Source organism: Achroia grisella, unplaced genomic scaffold (assembly GCF_030625045.1).
Source record: "Achroia grisella isolate CSIRO2021 unplaced genomic scaffold, CSIRO_AGI_Agris_v1 utg848, whole genome shotgun sequence".
NCBI classification, from domain to species: domain Eukaryota; kingdom Metazoa; phylum Arthropoda; class Insecta; order Lepidoptera; family Pyralidae; genus Achroia; species Achroia grisella.
In genome coordinates, this window is record NW_026713041.1 from 497,171 (window position 1) to 518,669 (window position 21,499).

The 21,499-nt window shown below is 32.0% G+C and overlaps 1 protein-coding gene across 1 annotated transcript; it reads left to right on the forward strand.

The window, feature by feature from the left end:
• Nucleotides 1-268: 268 nt before the first annotated feature.
• LOC131852389 (protein wech) lies at nucleotides 269-20,338 on the forward strand. Its single transcript, XM_059203065.1, has 2 exons — nucleotides 269-603; nucleotides 13,083-20,338. Exon 2 carries the CDS (start codon nucleotides 13,111-13,113, stop codon nucleotides 15,460-15,462), a length of 2,352 nt encoding a protein of 783 aa, XP_059059048.1. The 5' UTR covers nucleotides 269-603; nucleotides 13,083-13,110; the 3' UTR covers nucleotides 15,463-20,338.
• Nucleotides 20,339-21,499: the final 1,161 nt, after the last annotated feature.

The following is a 21,499-nucleotide window of genomic DNA, read 5'->3' on the forward strand; positions in this document are numbered from 1 at the left end:
GAGTACTTTCGATTTTTAAGGATTTAGGAAATCGAGAATGTTCTTAGAATATTATAACGTAATTTTTTTTTATTACAAAGGATAGAATTGCTACATAATTTCAGTAAAATTGCTGTACCTGTACGGTAATCATGATAAGTGACTTTTACAATGTTTAAGTTTACTACTTAAATCGATTGATTGTTCATACGTATTACAAATCGATTGTTTACAATGGGCAGCTTTAGTGACGTAAATTTTTTTTAATCATTGATCGTTCATTCACCGCTGATGTTTTCAGTGTTATTTTGTGTTAAAATAATTCTAAGAAAGTGATTATTGCGGAATATATTGAAATGAGATTGTCAGCGGTATATGGTGTTAGTGTATTAATATTGTTTGAGTCTAATTAGGACTCGCGAACTTGGTCACTGCACCAAAAGAAAAGCTATCTTTGTGCAATCTACCTGCATCGTCAGGCAACTTGTGTAATTATATTTTGATTGGACGAAAGTAGTAGAGTATACTCCTTAAACTATTCCTTAAAATATATAGCTAGTGTAAATAATTAACGGTAACCAGTGAATTTAAAGATATTACTACAAGGATTCAAGTTATTTACTGGTGAGTATGATATATGTATACACTATAATGATTCATTAATCTCCATATTTATAAATACCATTGTGTAGCTTGGAAAACAATACATTACAAGTCACTCAACTTTAAGATATATCTTACTATTTTCAATTTGAGTATATTTATTTCTCACATGGAGTTATTTTTAAATGCAATTGTTTGTGTAGTAATATTTAAATGTAATTGCTCCAATTGGAATTTAGTTTTTACTTAATAAATATAGCACTAGCCCAAGAATGCAACTAGTATTTTGATTGGAATAGATATGTGAATAATTATGAATCAAGTTATGGGTAAATATGTAATAAACAAAAGCAACAGACTGTAAATAAAAAAATTAAAAGACATTTTATAAGTTACCTAAGTAAAATAATTTTTAATTGTTACCTAAGTAAAATTATTTGGTAATATCTAAGTATTAACATTACTGTACTTACAAAAAACTTCTTAAGCTATGATAGCTTAAGAAAATTTTTGTATGTATTAATGAAGACAACAAATGCTGTGGTCTATTTCTTGACTTAGTGACTATTTTATTATATTATAATACATATACATATTTTTTAATAAACAATCTGCAATTTGAGTAAATTGTCCTTTTTCTTTATTGTTACAATTGTTTTTGTTGGTGAAAATGATCTTTGTCCTTTGATTGAACAAGAGAAAAGAGATGGCAAGCAAATCACTGTGCCTGTGACATCTGTTACTTACCTTTTCACACATATTAATAACTTATATTTTTATAACCATTATTCTTAACTGCCTATGATATCAAATTATGATAATAAAAATTAGTTTCTTTATGGAATGAAGTAAATTTATTATTATGTGTTTATGGTAAACTGCAAAATATATATCTATATATATAAATTTAGAACATATTTTATATGCTGCTATATATATCACATTATATTGATTAATGACTAGAATGTGCATTTAGTTATAAGTACTTTGTCTCACTTTAGTTTTCATCGGCATGAAATTTATAGCTTCTATAGTTATTCTGCTGTATAAGTTATATTACTGTAAAGTTTCATCAAAGTCCGTTGAGTAGTTATTGCATGATAATAAAACTCACAAACTTTCACATTTATAATATTAACATAAGATTTTTTGTAGTGGTCAACTTTTTTTCATTGTTGTTCATCAATATCTTCCTTTTCCTTATTTACTTGGCCTTGTTTTCCTTCTGAACATAATGCAATGCCATCACTCTCTTCCTATCTCATGGTGGCTGTTTCGGTACAGTGGTGATGGTATATTATATATGCCCTGACCATTTCCACTTGTTTAAGTACTTGTATTTTGGATAAGATCATAATTTCTTTTGTTCTCTCTAATGTTTTTTTTCTATATCTATAAAAACGTAATGTACAAAAATAGTTTTTTTTTAATTGTAGAAAAAAAAGTTATGTTTCTTCATTATGTTGTTATACACAAAATACAAGTAGGTACTGTATCTGAATACTGCATTATTGATAAGCCCTGATGGCATTGCCCAGACACAGGTAATAAAACAACAAACTTACATTTAAAACTTTAAAAATGATTATAAATTTTATAATAATATTTTTTGAGAAAATTACGAGAAATTTATCTAAACTATATAATTTTTATATAACTTTAAAATACAAATCTATGAATATGTGCTTGTGGAGGAGGGGAAGTGATTTTACTGAAGTACTATATCTTTTTTTTAATGGATGATATCAAATGAAATGAAATGGTATCTATTAGGTTGATGCTTAAACACAGGACACACATAATTATAATCAACATAATATAAAATTAACATAAACCATTAAAACAGACAAAACAAAAACATTACTGAGAATTACAAAAAAAATTATGCTCTTGCTTGTCTTAATGGCTTATGGGGTACCAGTAATGGGGAGGATGATAAGATGAAAAATATGTCACATCAGTTAGACCATTGTGGCAAAATCATTAGAAATTAATTGTGATTGTTTCCACGGGGACAAGCTGAGATGGTAATTGATAGCAAATGATCAGTTCTCAATCGGTCAGCAATCTATGTCACTAACAAGATCCTCCCACCTACTGTATTAATTCACTAATTCAATATTCGAGATAGTTATGGGGTATTGTATTTTTTGTTCATTACTTCATATAAAAAAAGTACTATTTGTATTACATGGTCAAATTGAGAACAACTTAGCTCATGTTTATATTTATATAGTATAATTTTTTAATAAAATTTTCCTTTTCATTAAAAGTAACATAATCAGAGTAACTTATAAATACGTAAAAATATAATTATTTTAGTAAACATGAATTATAAAAAGTAATATCATGACTCAATTTGTGAAATTAATAAAATCACAGTATATTACCGCATTATTTATCACTAGTAGCTGTTACCCGTGACTTCGTTGCGTGGAATTTACCTTTTTTATTAATATAAATAATATTCCTAAACTTCTTATAATATTAGCGATCGCACACACGCGGACACACATAGACTGACAGTCATTTTTTTTATATTTTCTTGACGTAATTACCATATAGTTATGACGTACTTGTTACTATTTTTTTTTTAATACTGCAAATTACTTATTTTTAGATAATTTTTATATGATACTGCTTAAATACTTATATGCATTTAGAGTATAGTTAATAATTTGAAATTACAGACTTCAATTTTATTTAATTATAAGTTAATATATCCCTTTATTTCTATAATACTACATGTAAATAATGACAAAGTTGAATCTTTCAGCTGTTTAGTTGTAAAATAGTAACAAATAGACAAACATTTTTTTTAATAATAGTATGAAATGCAAATGCGAAATGAGTATGTTTATTTTATTTTTTGGTTACTTTTGGATGCTAGTGCTACTTTTTTATATAGTATGAAATAAAATCGTGACCGCCGTCTGTTCCCTTGTATCTTTTAAATTACAAAACGGATTTTAATACAGTTTTGATAGCATTATTCAAGAGGAAAGTGTATATATAATACACGCGTGTTATAGTATAGAACAGGCCGAGAAATTCAAAGATTTGTAATACATCCGTGCGAAGTCAGAACGCGTCGGTAGTGTGTATTTATTGATTAAAATCATGGTATTGTGTGATGTTTTTAATTAAAATTATGTATTTTTTTTATCAATATTATAAAAAAGTATTAGTTTTCTACACTCCTTTATATAGACTCTATAACTAACTGTTATAAATTTCATACTTCGTGTAATATTCGTAAAAAGAGGTACGAAATTTGCTTCACGTAGTACCTATATAGTACGTATAATATGAGAATTATGAGCATTTGGAATAGTGACACAGAAATTTGATCCCAGGTAACCGTGGTAACGCAGGCGGCGTTGCAAGCCTATGCTAGATCTATGTTTATGCAGTAGTTTTTTTTAATGTAAAACAAGATTGCGTTATTATTATGCTATCATAAGTAAAGTAACAGTAAAGGTATCTATCGGTCGACAGCGATTTTCTCGCATGCGCAGAACTCCGCTGCTCAGACCCCTCGAATACTGCCGTAATGATTTCTATATCTACATCGAGTTAGATAGGTTAACTGCCTCGACACTCCGTGTTTTAGATATTAATTTGTATCCACTTCTAAGGGCGGAGTTTCTCAATATTACAGTTTTTTGTTTTGGTTTTGTTATTACATATTTACAATTCCAGTAACAGTCACAACATCGTCATATACCTATATATGACGGAAATAAACTTGCTAATTGTTTACGGGACATGAACAATAGATATTACTATTCTATTTATATTTTATATATTTATATATTATTCGTCTATATTCGGATATATTTTTATTTTATTACCACTTTAGTCATAGAGACGGTTCCTTTATAGATTTTAAATACAAGCCCATGTTTGTGAAATCTGAACAGTTTTTAGTGTTCCATTATTAAAGTCTTAATAGTTGGAAAAATAACTTCTAGAGTAGTTCTAATATTATTAAAAAAAAATAACGATACAAGTATTCATTATTATCTTAAGTCTTATATATTCTTTTTTCTTCACTAGGTCAGTACTTGTACTTATAATTACTTTTTCTAGTTATATGCCCATATAATAATTTCATAATATACACACATGAATAGATCCACAAAAAATAAAAAAATACTTATTATGGTTTCTGTGAGTCCGCAACGCACACATAAAACTCTTCGTTTTCATACGTCTATTGTCACATTTACCATCAGAGGACCCGTATAATTGTTTGTCATTATTCTGACATAAAAACTATACCGTTATAATTTGAGTAAAAAACAACTTACTGTATCTACACCATGTTTTGGTTCGCAAAGTGTAGTGTACCAACATTACAGAGTCATATTATTAATAGCAATAATATCTTTTAAATTGTCGTTATTTTTATTCTACCGCTCCTATGGATAGCAGATTCAGCGTAGAAAGAATGAACAAGAAACTTGCCTGGTAGTCTTTTTAACAAATGTGGTCAACGTTACATTTAGACGCTACAATCTTAGATCTTTGTGTTAAAGGTTAAAAGAAAATAAAAAAAAAAAATTAAAATCAATAAGTACACTCAGCTAGAGGTAGCCGACTGTGCTTACTGACTTTGACTTTCCAAATTATACTGAGAGACTCGGACGGGACGTCATCCACATATAGAATGTTTGTTTATTTTTAAATCATGATGGGCGCATTTGGCTTCCTCGAACGAAACAATGACAAAAACCAAGTTGAAATAACAATAGAGTATCTCCAAAGGTAGAACTACAAGTGTAATTAGTAAACGATAATGCAGATAAGAATACTTCTCTCTGCCGAGTCCACTATTGCTGCCTGACAAAGAAATATTGATAACGCAGGCTCTCTTATAGAAAAAAAAACAATAGACAAAGGAAATTCAATGTCATTCCACAAAAATTACAGCATATTAGGTATTTACTTAAAATATTTTATGGTTACGAACTATAAGCCTACTTTGTATCTATATTATTATTCCTACTATAGAAATAGTATTTCCGTAGAAATTTATCTTTTGTTAGTTTTTGCATTAACAAATGCCGGTATTGACAAAGGGTGTACGTAGGAGACAAAGCGATGTAATGTAACGAGTGATTTCAAGGAAACCGTTTATGGAGGCAAAAATCCTACGGATTGTTCGGTCGCAGGTAGAGATATTTCTCTAGTTATATCTCTGCTTGTAATTTTACAGTGGTACTCAACATGATGTAAAATTAGAAGTGAGGGTATTGATATCGGAATACTTCTATAAATAGTCTAAATAAAGCTGTTTTATCGTCGACGGCTTATGTGGTCCAGTGGTATAGCATACCACTTTACTTCCTATGGTCACGGGTTCGACTCCTCGCACGATACACATTTGCATTCATGAGAATGTTGTGTTGGGTGTTGAAGAGTGTATGTTTCCTATGTATGATATAATATACAAAAAAAAATTATCTATGTATTTATATACGTTGTCTAGTACATATAAAACGAGCTCTGCTTAAGTTGAGACTAGATGGCGTTGAATTGTCTAGGGTGTCTTATTATTATTGTCTGTCTCTTTCTCAGATTACTTCTGACCACGCCACGATTTTGATACGATTATGAGTATCATTTCGAGAATGTTTTGCGGAAGTTTTATACATATGTATTCTTGGCCAATCTTTATTATTGTATTTCCATGTCTGCTGTAATTCTGAATATTCTTGTAATCACAGTTACGCGGTCGAGGTCCGATCGCCCTTCGAATGTGCAGCTAGAAGAAGAATGACCGTAATTGATAGTACCCCGGATGGGCTGCATATTCGGCATACGATCAATTCTTCTCATTCTTTTCATTTTCCTTCCAGCTGCACATTCGAGGGGCGACCGGTCCTTGACCTTACTTTTACTTACCTTTGCAGTTTCCTGGCGCGCTTTTTATTCTTCTCCTGTTGTTCTTCCCATTAATTAATATTTTATTGATAATATTAATAAGTTCTTCCATAAATAACAGTGTCAACAGTATCAAATAGCGACGACGAACACCTAAATAACTGTACCTATAATTTAAAAACAAGTTTATATGTATAAAACAAGCATTAGTCATTTGTGTGTATGTACCTATAACTTAAGAAAAGGTTTTATATATATTTGTTTTTTGTTTTTTTATACGACCGTCGTCAGACACAATGTGAGCACGGGTGTGCGTGGTGGTTTGCTACTGTATTATAATTTATATTATTAAATACGATTATCCTATAAAGTCTAAAAAACATACCTACCTTTTGTCTAAACCATAGATGTGTTTTTTAGATTTATACGCACCTAAGATGCGTGAAGTATCTCAATTTATTCTATACTAGCTGTTCCCGCGACTTCGTCCGTGTGGAATATAACTTTATTTTTCTAAAATAAAAGTGGCCTAAATGACTCCTTATTATATCAGCTGCCAATAATAGTCTCGTTAAAATCGGTACAGTCATTTCAGAGATTAACCGGAATAAACGGACAAAATTTGTAAAAAATGTTATTTTGGTGTATGTACGGTACATATTTATCATATTTATATTAATATGCATGTAGTAAAAAACGATTATTTCAATATTGCAAACAGACACTCTAATTTTATTTATATGATATAGATTATTAAATTAAGAGGATAGTGTCATTGATCTCATTGTTTCTCATTCATATGGTCGATAAGCAACTTCATTACAAAAATATATATAAAGAGCAGTTAAAGTTTTAGGGCCATTGGTTTCAATACAACAGGGATGGGTGTTGGCAGGTCCTACCCGTCTCACTACTGCACCATACTATCCGACCTTCGCAAATCTATTGTGTCGTATCTCACATAAAAAGTGTACTGTACATTTCTCTGTTAAAAAACGTACAAAGCATTTATTACTTAGGTACTAACACCGCAACTTCGCTTGCGTCACATTTTCTCTGTCTCTACAACATTTCTTATTGCAGCTCCGCTCCTATTGATCATAGCGTGATGTTATATAGCCTATATCCTTCTTTCATAAATGGGATACCCAACAATAAAAGAATTTAATAAATTAGTTCAGTAGATCCATAGATTATCCCTCACATTCGATTAGACTTATCAAAGAGTACAACGATCTTCCAAGAGAGATTAGAGAACTGAGATCTCATACATTGTTCAAACGCAAACTAAAGAATTGGCTGTCACTTGGTAATTTTTACTCTTTATAATATTAGTATTTAACTTCATTTGTCTAAAATAAAAGTAGCCCAAATTACTCCTTATTACATCAGCTACCTGCCAAAAAAAGTCCCGTCAAAATCGGTTCAACCATTTCATAGATTAGCCGGAACAACCAGACGGACAACAATTGTAAGAAATGTTATTTTGGAGTGAGTGCCGTATTTATGTTCATATGCACGTAATAAAAACAGTATAGATGTATATAAACCTAAGGATGAAATATCTACATTGTAGTGTAAATCCTATCAGTATTTTGAATTACTAAGCGTATGACAGCCGTAGTTATATTATCGATCATTCCAATTTCACTGTCCAGAGGTCTTTGGCCTACAGTTACTTAGTTTACTTACAATGGGGCGCTTCGTTGATACTCATTATTTATTTAGGTTCTGAATGCACCTATAGATAATACATGAGTAACACTGGCAACTACTGAACTCATACGATTACAGCAAAGTCAAACTAGTATAAGAGGTTTGATGTTAACGCTCCTTGCTTTAGAAATAATAGTTATAATAGTATTTTAAAAATACAATTAAGCTTTTGAATAATATTTTGTATTTGTGTTGCTGTATTCTGAATGTAGATTCGGTCTAAAAAAATGTGAAAGGAACTGCCCATTCACAAAAAAGAGCTCTAGGAAGAAAAAAAAGATGTTCCTTCAAACAAAAGTTAGGTTTATTACTTTACGTGTTTATGATTTTGTAATACAAACTGCCATACTGCATACAATATTAAGAAGTTAAAGATATTCTTTACTTTCTTAATATTCTATGCAGATATAAAGCTTGAAGAATTAGCAGATGATTGTGCTCATCACAGTACGAAGAAAGCATGTTTTATAGCCCATTCAAGAAAATTTTGTATACGGCTATAATAAAAATACATCACGAAGTTGTAGCCTATTTAAAGAATTTAAAAATTAAATCAATAACAACAATAATTTAAAACAAACTATTAGGTACCTAATATACATTCTTTAATAACAGGACGGGTTTATTAATACCGTTTAATTAATATATATTATGTCATTCAGTATCATTAGCATCATCATTTTAATTAAATTAGTGCAGCAACATAAATAAACATGTAAAATAAGGAAAGCTATTTAAAAAAATCTTTTCTAACAAAATACCTAAAATATATTTAGCTCTGAACATTTTTATATTAAAAGTATAAAGTTATATGTATTTATATTGTAGTGTTTGTGTACCGCCCTTTGTAGGATAGGATATAAGGGACAACAAGGGATAGCATCGATTTTTGGCACCCTCGAAGCGAGCAGGGCGGGGGCGCGTCTAATAGCAAGATGGCGGCGTTGGGCTACGACTTAGGACTCCGGACCTGCCTCAAGCGCACTCGCCTTCCAAGGTCACGAGCACCGCATGCGGCAGCGTCGCGTCCGCTGCGTCTTCCCAACAGGGTTGCCAACAGTCAATCATTTTACCTTGTTCCAAAAAGTTATAAATTCTCGTCTATTGGACTCAATTTGGCTCTCCAACATCAACTTTTTGTATACATCTTCACATTTTGACGGACTTTAAATGGTCAAAATCTCATACAAACTTGAACCAAAATGATGTCCACGGCCCAAGACCAAAAATCTTGAACTTGTACGAGGATTTCTGTACAATGGCATCCCTGCTCCCGAAATACAGAATCTCGATAAATGGAAACACTACTTTTATCCCTCTTGCATGATGCATCCACTCCATCTTGCATCTCCGTCGCACATCCGCCCGTGAAATGTGGAATTATGCTACTCAATAATGATTTCAACTGGGCTAGGGTTGACACCCCTGTAATTGTAGTTTCTATTGTGTTTTGTTGATAGTGTTATAATTATTTGATAGTTTTGTCATAACTCTTTTGACCTCTGCATACTAGCAGTCCACATCAGCTTCGCACGATTAATATCTCCGAGTGAGAGAATTATATGAGTGAGTCCAGGATTATATTCTTCACACATTTCTACTTTTTTTTAATGTTTATGTAGTTTATATTATATATATATTTAGTTTTCCGACTATACGAAGTATAAAAGTAACTACAATTTTGCCTGGTTTATTGTTTTTACAATATAAATAATTCTAAAGGGACGTACGTCCTCGTGATAGTCGTAAAAAGAAATTAAATAAACTATCGGCGATACTTTCCAATATATAATATTAGTTTAATCGCGTGTGTATGTAGTATAAACAATATTGAAATACTTGTATTTATATATAGATAGGATTCAGTAAAATTCATTCATACCTACTAAAATCTATACCATATTATAAACAATTTTATAAAAGGTTAAAATGTCGACAAAATCATGTTTACACATTTGTTTTGATGACTTAATCAGCAATTATTTAATCACATGCACTTTGACACGGACAATTAATCGAAATAGTAAACAGGATTGTTGGCAACCCTAATCATAGCAAACCTTATCTATATTATGGAAAAAATTGGAATGCGAGATATTACATTTCTCTGTCTCACACTCGTCACTTGTTATATATGCGTCTTGCTCTAGAACCGCTACCTACGTATTGGGGTAGTAGGTAGGGGCGCACAAAAGATTTTGGGATAGATTTTTTGCAAACTGCAGTAATGAAAATTCAGTTATTCCACTGTGCAGTCACTAGTTCGCGTCGCCGATGCACGTACGCATCACGTTTCGGTTCCATTTTTGTTTGTATCATTTCATAATTAGTTAACAAACATAGTGCGTTTGCTGTTTGCTACTGGAGCTGTCAGAGACATATTAACTCCACGAAGTGCTTTGGCACTATGCCTAATGTATAATTTACTCTGTAGGTAAGTCCTAACTTTTTACTCTATTTTGTTTACCGTTTAGTCAACAGATTCATAATGTTATATTTTTAATACCACATTAAGTATGTCGTAGTTATTTGATTATAATATTATAATTATGTGTATGTTTTTTTTAATTTTATTAAATTACATTTAATATAAATTTATTAAATTATTGAAAATAAAGCGCAAATATAGTTCTGTAAATATATTGTACAAAATAATAATAACATAAAATTCTAAAATAGTTTTAACAGAGACGTTCTTAAACATATATAATTATTATTATATAGATAAGTTCGGATAAAATAAATCGTTATTATATTCAGTATACACAGTTGACTTATTAAATATTATATTGTATTTTATATAATTACCATTAGAATAGGTATCAATATTAAATAAATTGAAAAATAAATTAAAATAAATAGTTAAATATTATTTAGAAAATTACACAAACGTTTAAATATTTATAATACAAAATAGTTAATTAAATGACATAATGAAAATATTATAACCAACAAGACAACGTACCAGGACCAAACGATACATAGGTTATATAGATAAATATTTTATTATAAACACAATTGTTTGCACTAATAGTAATTAGAAATTATTTGTATTAATTTGCTCAATCTTTATGTATTGCAATAGTTTAACATATTGGGAACTCATTAAAAATAAAAAGTGTAAGATCCTGTGATTTTTACTAGTTATTATTATATCGTTTAATACTATGTATCATGTAAACTCTGACTTCTATTTCTTATTTATATACATCATTTTTTTGGTATAATAATGCTTAGTGAAACATGCAAAAGTAAATATAATATATAACTATAGTTTATAGAAATACTTACTCGTTTTTATTAGCGGCATCGCGTGGTCGCTATTGATTGACCGGGATAGAAAGTAGCCCATGTCTTTCCACTACTTGGAGTATATTCAATTTCATGAAGCTTGAAGCGTTTAACCCGACGAGAGACCTTACTAATAATATAGACGCGAAAATTTGTTTGTTACTCTTTCACGTATAAAAACTGCTGAACAGATTTTAATGAATCTTTACAGTAATATAGCTTATACATCTGAATAACGCATAGGCTATAATTTAAAGTTTGTCTGTTACTCTTTCATCCAAAAGCTACTGAACAGATTTTGATGAATCTTTTACAGTGATATGTCTTATACATCTGAATAGCACATAGGGTATAATTTAAAAAGATATTACCTAAATGAGCGAAATAAAATGATAAATGTCAAGTAAGTTTGATGCATGCGACGGGTCTGCTAGTAATTAATAAAACAAATGTTCTCATCTTCTTTATTTATATATGTATTAAAATCGTAATGTCGTGACGATGCTAAAACCGTTTGTTTATCCATTCCTGTGTTGTCCTTTCATGTATTACGATGAAATAAAAAAATAATAAGGTAAGACAACATATAGGCTATTGAAATCTTAGAAACATACCTAAAGTATGTCTATATTTCTTATTAATTGAAAATAGGCCATGTCTACTATTGTTATTTTAATTATTAATATATAGTACAAGCATTGCTCTGTATTTATTTTTGTCATCGCGGACGAATTCTCATAAACAAATATTTTATCTATGTTTATAACAATAAACTTCCGAATGTAAGTAATCACTTAAGTAACTGCATCTGTTTGGCTCTTTCTTTTGTGTTTGTCATTGTTAGCATAAAAACTCTATTATGATGGTTATTTTTATGAATAGTTCTAAGTACTGTAATATAATGTACAGATTAATATATTAATATTAGTAACAAAGGACGGTGAATATATTTGACGTGATCGAGTTGCCTTAGTAGGTATATGTTGCTATATAGGTATATGACCCAATACGTCTGATATTACAGTGAATATATGAGAATACCATCTTCATTATTTCTTCTTCATTATATGGTATAATAGTTGGAGCCGTCTCCATACCACTCCATACATTTTGCTTCCTTACTGGATACAATAGTACGACAAGTAAAAAGCAAAACCACAAGCGTGCAGTTTTGTGTTTCAAATTGGGTAGCAAATCATTAATTTCTTATTAATTATAAATTCCGAGTACTATGAATGAACGATATTCGTGTTCTTATCACCACTAATAAGAAATAATCATATTCATAGGCAATCTGATTTTCTGCCAGAGTCGGTAGTATAAAAATATTGTTGTTTATTCTCTACTACCAATTGTTAGATAGTTAACATTAAATATTAATATCAATACTGTACTGTAACCGAGTTGACACCAGTTGCGTCTTGAATAGGCAGCTGCCTGGGCCATGAGATTAGAAATCCTCAGTAAATTTCTTATGTACGATTTAAATTATGATTGAAAGACGCAAGTGTATTATAACTTCTTGTAAATCACCACAAGACCACAATAAATAATATAGATATATCGATACATATAATCTAACATATAATAATAATTTGTTGCAGGATCTAATGTCGTGACGAGTGAGACAAAATGACGTCATTCGCAAATCTGACGCAGTCGCTGGCATCGAGTTTGCCTTCCACATCGGCGACAGCCACCAGCGCAACATCCAGCCATAGCTCCAACGAGCAAGAGGATCCACTTGCGATGACGCACATACTTTGCAATCTCCTGGAAAATATGAATAAACCCTCCAGCCTTCAATCGGTTGCGTCGACCTCTGCCTCATCTACAGTACCTTACGATATATGGGCGTTACCATCCTGCAGCTCCCTTCAGAACCCTATCGGCACTATAGGTCGTGAGTACAACTCAAATTCTAACAATAATCAGAATCATACCAAAGAGGATAACTCGAGCGGTTCACCCGGCACATCTTCCTCTGTATCCATCACTTGTTTTCGTTGTGAAGAGCGTACGCCCACTACACGTTGTTTAGAATGCAATGATTTGTTCTGCCATGAATGCTGTCATAAAGTAACTTCTGACTGTCAGCTAAGAGAGCACACTTTGCTGCCTATACACCAAATATCTCCAATCGGTGTTAGACCCAACTCTGTCACCAATGAGAAAGAAGTTATGTATTGTGAGCTTCATTGTGATCAAGTCAGATATTATTGTGAAGCGTGTATTATTTTCATTTGCCAAGAATGTACCTTGTGGGTCCATAAAGACCATTGTTATACTCCAATAAAAGGCGCACTAGACATGTGTCGTGTAGGAGTTTTTAGAGCTATAGAAGACACTAAAACAGGTACTAAAGCTATTAAAACTGCTATAGATCGTGCCGTAGCTATGTCCAAAGCATACGAAAAGGAGACTGCGGAGGCAAATATGAAAATTCGAAAGGCAATGCGTTGTTATGCACAAGCTATTGAAGATCGTGAAAAATATTTATTGGATAAAGTAGAGAAAATGCGTCAGGCGAAAATGAACGAGCTATCTGATCACATGAACACACTTCGTGGTATACTTGCTGGTTTAGCACACACGAACGAAACTCTAGTGCGTAGCATGGATTCAGAAGGGATTGATTTATTTATGGCTAAAGAGAAAGGTAGAGCTCAAGTGGATTATTTTTCTTGCATGTTCAAAAATATGTATGTCACCGAAGAAAGAATTATGTTTGTACCTCCTAATTATGATTTAGTAGATCAACTGAAAAGACAATGTGATGTACAACCAATACCAGCAAGTTCGACACACAACATCAACACCGCGTCGTCGGTTCAGTCTAGACAGTCATTGTTATCACTTCAATCTTTACAATCAGCTCAGTCTTATACTCCATTAACTTACAATATCTCCGGAACAAGTAGTCTAAGATCTTTACCTGATTATACTAGCAATCCTACAAGATCTACTAACTATTACGACCATAGCATTACATCTAGTATAGCAATGGATTCCAATCCCGCTCGTGGTATCGGTCAAGCTATACCTGGATATTGGATGTCAGTAACAGTGAGACCAACAAGAAGCCCAGTTTCTGGTGTTCCTATGTTCTCTTTCGGTCGTGAGGGCCAAGACGAAGGCCAAGTGTCAAGACCGTGGGGATTATGTGTAGATAGAGAAGGCAACATAATAGTTGCAGATCGACGAAACAATCGCATACAAATATTTAATTCTCGAGGAGAGTTCAAAACTATGTTTGGTTCTAAAGGGACTGGCCCCGGGGAATTTGATTTACCAGCTGGTATTACTACTGACACATATGGTCGTATAATAGTTATAGACAAAGATAATCACCGTGTTCAAGTATTTACGTCTTCTGGCAATTTTATTCTAAAGTTTGGATCCTTTGGCAAAGAATGCGGTCAGTTTCAATATCCTTGGGACGTAGCAGTGAACACACTGGGCAATATAGTAGTGACCGATACACGAAATCATCGCATACAATTATTTACCAGCGATGGCACTTACATAACCAAATTCGTTTTCGAGGGAGCCAATCCAGCTAAGATGTTAAAAGGACCGACAACCCCGAGGGGCGTGTGTTTTACTACGTCAGGAAATATTATAGTGTCTGATTTCGAGAATCATCGTTTACTTATGGTAGATCCAACTCTTTCCAAGGTTTTACATTGTGTAGGACGTGAAGGTTCCGGTATCGGTGAACTTAACCGCCCCTCGGGCATAGTAACTGATGACGACGGACGTATTATAGTGGCTGACTCAAAAAACCATCGCGTGCTCGTGTTTACATCAGAGTTGCGCATTTTATGGGCTGTTGATTTAAAGAGCCCTGGTCTTGATGACAAGGACCGGCCGAGCGACGTGGCGCTTACTCCTGAAGGATATCTAGTGGTATTGTTCGAAACGCTGCCTGACACTGCTCGCGACATCTCTTCCCACGGCAAGCAATACATTAAGGTATATTGAATAATAATATTAAGACAGACTAAGCTCATGGACCTAAGGTCTATCAAAATTTATTATGTTTTCTTTTTTTTATGTTGTGATTTCTTTGATAATGTGCCAATTTTATATTATTAACTTTCGAAAAGAACCCATTCGAGCATAGCTTGGGCGGAGAGTTAGTATTTGCTCAGCAAGTCATGCGCAAATCAAAAACAATTCTCCTTAAACCTTATTATGAGTTGCGTTACCATAGTAATCGAGTTTTGTTTCCGTATTCGACTAGTCTTTAAGGGCCAAACTATGTTTGAAGTGTTTACTTGCGTCATAATAATTTACAGTAGCAATATTTATCGGTAGTTGACACTATCAAATTGTTAGTCTAGTTTCAAATATAAATATCGAATAAAGTTCGGACCCAGTTGTCTATATTGGAAAAACTCTGAAAGGAGGCCATATTAGAAGTACAATCTTGTACATGCACAACGATACAAGTCTGTATGAAACGATATACGAAAAACTGTAAAGATAGTAATCAAAACAAGAACAAGTGGCATTCTAATGCCTACTAAAACTGACGGGTTATATCATAATAATAACTAAAATCAATCCTATTTCTCTTACAATTAAAAATCAATATTAAACATAATGAAGTAAAGTTATGAAAATATCACCTTGTGATGTAAAAGATGTTTTATGTGAGATATAAATTAAAAATAATATGACTTGAAAAGTATTTTTCCAAAATGTTACATTTTGCGTTTTTATATTGGTTAATGCACAGACGTTGATATGTATTTGTATAAGTTATTTTGAATATTAATTTAGGAAAGTACTGATATTTTATTGTAGCGTTGTTGGCGCGTGTATGCTGTATTTAATTAATTGGCTGGATAAATATTGGTTGAATTATTTTGCTCGAATTATAATATAGAGACTGGTTCTTGTTCGTGGGATTGGTATTCGGGTGTGAGTAGTGTGAATGAGCAAAAGAAATTAATGCAATAAAACTTTAAGACTGACTTTAGAAGACTGTCTTAAAGATGTCGATTGCGACCGGCGTAGGCGGCAGCGGACAATGTCGCTAGAACTGACGTCTTCTTTTGATGCGATTTATTATTACCAAAATTAGAAATTATATTCGTTTCTGCAAATTAATAGGGCTCTATGAAGCTGTGACGAGATTTTGTCATAATTTATTTTGTATTAAGAGACGTGATATTTTTATTTTCATGTGCAAATTGATTTTTTTTTATTTCGTTAAAATTATATCGGTAGAAATAATTCGATCTGTCTAGACGTATTATTTTAATGTTATGTAGTAAATATATACATAGTTACAGAATCTTCTCAATCACAGATCTATATTAATATAATCTAATTAATATGGCTAACTCGCTATTATGTATGCCATCACTTATATTCACTTAGCTAAATGAATTGACTTCTTCGTTATTCTATTTAAATAAAATGAAATTAATCATAATAGGTACGTAATATTTTGCAGTTATACATTAGCTAATTTAGAGATATTCTTCTACATATTGATTATTTTAATTAGTTAATGTTATCGCGTGTTTACAATCGAAACTTTCGTATTAGTTCAAATATTGTAGGAAAATTTCTTTCTTAAATTTTATATACTAAGTAATCTATATTTCAAATGTATCGAAATATATGTGTATCGATTTTATTCGATATCCAATACCTACTATGTGTTCAGTCAATATGTGTTCACTTTAGACTATAATTAAGTTTAGTTGCATGCCTATTAACGTAGTGTTTTTTTATTGTGGAACTATAGCTAGCTAGGTGCACTGACTTCCCTCGGTGTTAGTGGTCGATGTACATTCCCAACAGTTTTTGTTAACCACGGTTTTTATGCCCTAGTGCGGTGAATTGCTAGACACGACACCGACGTGGTACAGTAAAGGGAGTAAGCACACCATACAATTATTATTATATTGAACCCCGACCCGGCCATACAACATGTAGTCTGATATTATACCTTTTGTGACACGCAATAAAGATTTGTTCACGGCGCCAACACATCTCGAAACGATCGTGACTAATTCCTTGGTCACTCGTGTTCGTTCTATACACAGCTCTCTGTGGGCATGCTCCCTAGTATTGTTATAGCTTATTAGTCGCCACTCTATATTATATCTAAACTTAAGGTTACATCTAATATTACATAGAACTAGTTCTCTAGTTAATAACAACTATCATATGCGCGTACGTTGCGCGCTAGAATGCCTATATCGTTCACCCAATATCTAAGTAATAATTAATGCATAATATGATCGATAAGTAGCAATTTCTTTAGACTAACGTTTTTCACATTTTGTACTTAGGGTAACACTAGTTTAAGGGACTTGAGACGAGGAAAATACGATTTAAGTGGTATACTATAGTATGAACACTGGCCACTTCAAACAAAAATTTTCTAGTGACCGAAGGACGTATGATTAGAAATAACAAAGGAACTGACTATATGTAGATAATATTGACTGTATTGAAGAGTCTGAATTTAAGTAAGATGGGAAAATTGTTGTTTGAAGTTCTTACACTTACGCATAAGAGCTATAAGCACTCAGAATATTTGTACGTGGTCGCAGGTTCGCAGTAGTGTAGGTTGGTCGATATTAGTGTATCATTGCTGAGTTTGACTTTTGAATATCGTTGTGTGGCTGTCGCGTCTTATAAGATAGGTTTAATTAATGCAAAGATAAAATAAATTATTTTTCATTAAAATTTATTACGAAATAACCGCATATTGCAAACACCATTTACCGCTAGTGTACTCCTGCGATGCGGAACAAAATCCGTGCAGTCTGTGAGAGCTCTTTCGAAGAAATACAGCTTTGCATCTAGACGGCAAACAATCAAATTTCTATGATAAATTATTATATTTTGATTTCCAGTAATAATATAATGGAATTAACTTTTCCTTTTTGTTCAGTGCCATTATTAAAGTATTACGTTATTTTTTTAATAATTATGTTGCATAAAATGCAGTTTTAAGTAATTAATCTTCAAAAGTAGGTTTAAATCTCGAATCCAACAAAACTTGTTTTCTGCTAACAACGAATCTCATTTATTTGTGAAATATATTACTGCTCTACAATGTAATTGAGTGAATACACTCAGTTTATTGGATTTGCCAGGCAAACTCCGTCATTTTGATTATGTATAGATGGTTACACTCTAAGAATGTTATCCAGTCTTGCGTAATTAAAAAACCCAGAATATTTATCTGCTGCCTCAGTATCGAATTTTCAGACCATTTTGATGAAGTGATAAAATAAGACAATGTTACCGACGATGAGCCATTTGTAGCCATCTGTTTTAAATATTTTTATATCCATAGATCAATGTTGTAGATTTTAGCATTTCATCGAGTGTCTATGGTTTATGAAATTGAAGAGAGACCTGAGGTCAATAGTGGGCACTATTTTGTGAAACTTAGCTGAAAGCTGCTGAAGCATTACTTAATTTTAATATCACATTTTATTTCGTATGGTTTAGTTATGTTATTAAATTTTTTGTTACTTTCTCCGATTTTGTGGTGGTATCAAAAATGTTACTTTATATAGATTATAGTATTTCTGTATATAATCTCGCTGTTAAGTGTAGGTAAGTACTACGCACCTATAAAATACAATTAATGCACAACAGTTAACTTTTTTCTTCACTTCGGCAGTTTTATAACATTTAGCCACTTTCAAAAGGTGGATCTGGAATGTTTCATTAAAATTTTTGATACGACCACGAAATGAAGAAAAGATTTGATCGTCCTAACGATTTATGTGAACATTGTGAGCCCTGCTAGTTGCTAGCAGTAAAATTGTGGTTTTGTGATAGGTACAATAAAATTGAGAACTTAATAACATTTTATACGTGATTGATAATTTTTTTTACGAATTTTAATATTTAAAAGTATTCGGCGACACTTGGATTGCGAATAAGATAACATTTCAGCAGTTGTTTTGTACACAGAAATTGTATTTGCAACTTGAGTGTGACCGCACAATTTGAGACCTAATTCGATAATTGTATAGTGCGAGACAAAGCTGTACGATATGAGATTTTAGCAAAATTGTATTGAACCATTTTTATGCTATTTTTGTAACGTTATCTAGGCGCTTGTGTTGTGTTAGATTTAGGGTAATAAAATTCGTTCATCTCCCTTTTCCTACTCGCAATACGCGGAGCTTCTCGTGCCCGCCCCTTTTCTAACGTCGTACAATCGCGCGGCAAAGGGGGATGAATGAAATCAATATCATATGTAATTGAGATAAGTAGTATTTTTGTACACGCACCTCGGGCGTCGCGATGCGCACGGACACCGACGTGAGATTCGGACGCCGTGACGCGACGCCCAGACGGTGGTTAGTTGTGTTCAAGTTAAATAACCGCATCTACCTCACTTGTAATGTATTTAAGACTGATTGGTATTAATGTGCTGGTGGTCAGATCACCGATTTACGAGTCAGTTGTCTACTAACAATATTAGTCTTTTCATAAGATTATATAGATTAGAACATTAAAGCGTCCAGAGATTCTATCGAATATGATACTCTTTACTTTTAATGATTTAAATGAAGTGAATTTAATTAGCGCAGTCCATAACGGAAACGTTGGGCGATGCTTTCAATAGTGGACAACGGTCTTTTTCTTTTATTATATTATCATTCTATATCTTACGTTATTATTCTTCTCTAATATTGTTGAAAGAAGACTGAAATTTTATAAATGTTCCTATATTTTAATTTAGAATAATTTACTACCTACCATATTTCATTTACATTATTTTTACCCCTTCGGTAATAGTTACTTTGATTCTTATAATCTTATCAATTGTGTATGACGCTATATAATGTCATAAAATTTTTGAAAATTTTAATGGAATTTTGTATGGAAAATTAATCAAATGATTGATAAAAAATGGACTTTTATTTAAATCCTCTGCCCTTCCAATGTCCTTAAATATCAGAATTAATAAAAAGTAATATTAAAAAAACGAAGATGTATAATAACAATAATATGTTAATTAAAGTTACAAGCTTGGCATTCGATTCTCTCTGCCTATCCCGTAAAGTATCTGACTTGAGTTAATTAGGCTGTCTCGAGTTAAGCATGATGTAAAATACATGTTGATACATAGTATAGTTTATTTATATCATGCAAAAGTTTTTTGGAGAAATGATAATGTACCCGCCTGTGCATGAACCGGGCCAGCCATTCACAATAGCCTGGGGATTAACCGCAATGTTTAATAGAAGGGATATGGAGATCTACCTGCCATAGTAGGTACATTGTTAGCAATGAGACCAATAGTCTGAATTTCTGAGTTTCAACATTCAAACTTGCTTTGTACACTTCAGCAAACTATATTAAGTTTCTTTTTAAATAAAAATATAGCTATAGTAACAGTGGGCACTGAGAATAGCAGTTCAGTAATATTATGTTATCTGTGGTTCTTAGAAACTAGAGTAGCAGATATACCAATGACGTACACCATTTTTTACAACTAAATGAGAAATCTACTTCCCTTATATGGGAACTTAAAACAAAACAAACGGCTTTTGTATTTATCAATGTTATTGAACTGACAAATACCTAATACCTACCGTATTAGGTGTTTCATTATCTCTACCCTCTACTTGGTCCCAAATACTTAAAACGTAAGTATATTTACTGAAGATTTCGGATTTTTCTTTGGTATTTAATTTCTTGTGCTTTAAAGGAAGTCTAAGGAAGGAAGGTAATATATGCGAGCATGCACAATTTTATCCTTTACTAATTGTTTGGTGTGGCGTTTTCCCGTGAATTTAAGTCAAAAAATTTAAAGTATTCTACCTATAATTTAGGCACTATCTGTGTACCAAATTTACTTAATATCTGGCCTTTTTGTAGTTTAGTTTTTGCTTGATAATAATAATAAAAAACATCCACCCTTCTACACAAACTTTTTCGTTTTAAGTAAAACTCGCCTAGGCCAAAACCTTTCTAGACATTTATACGTTGAAAAGAGTTTATAAATAAACTAACATTAAAA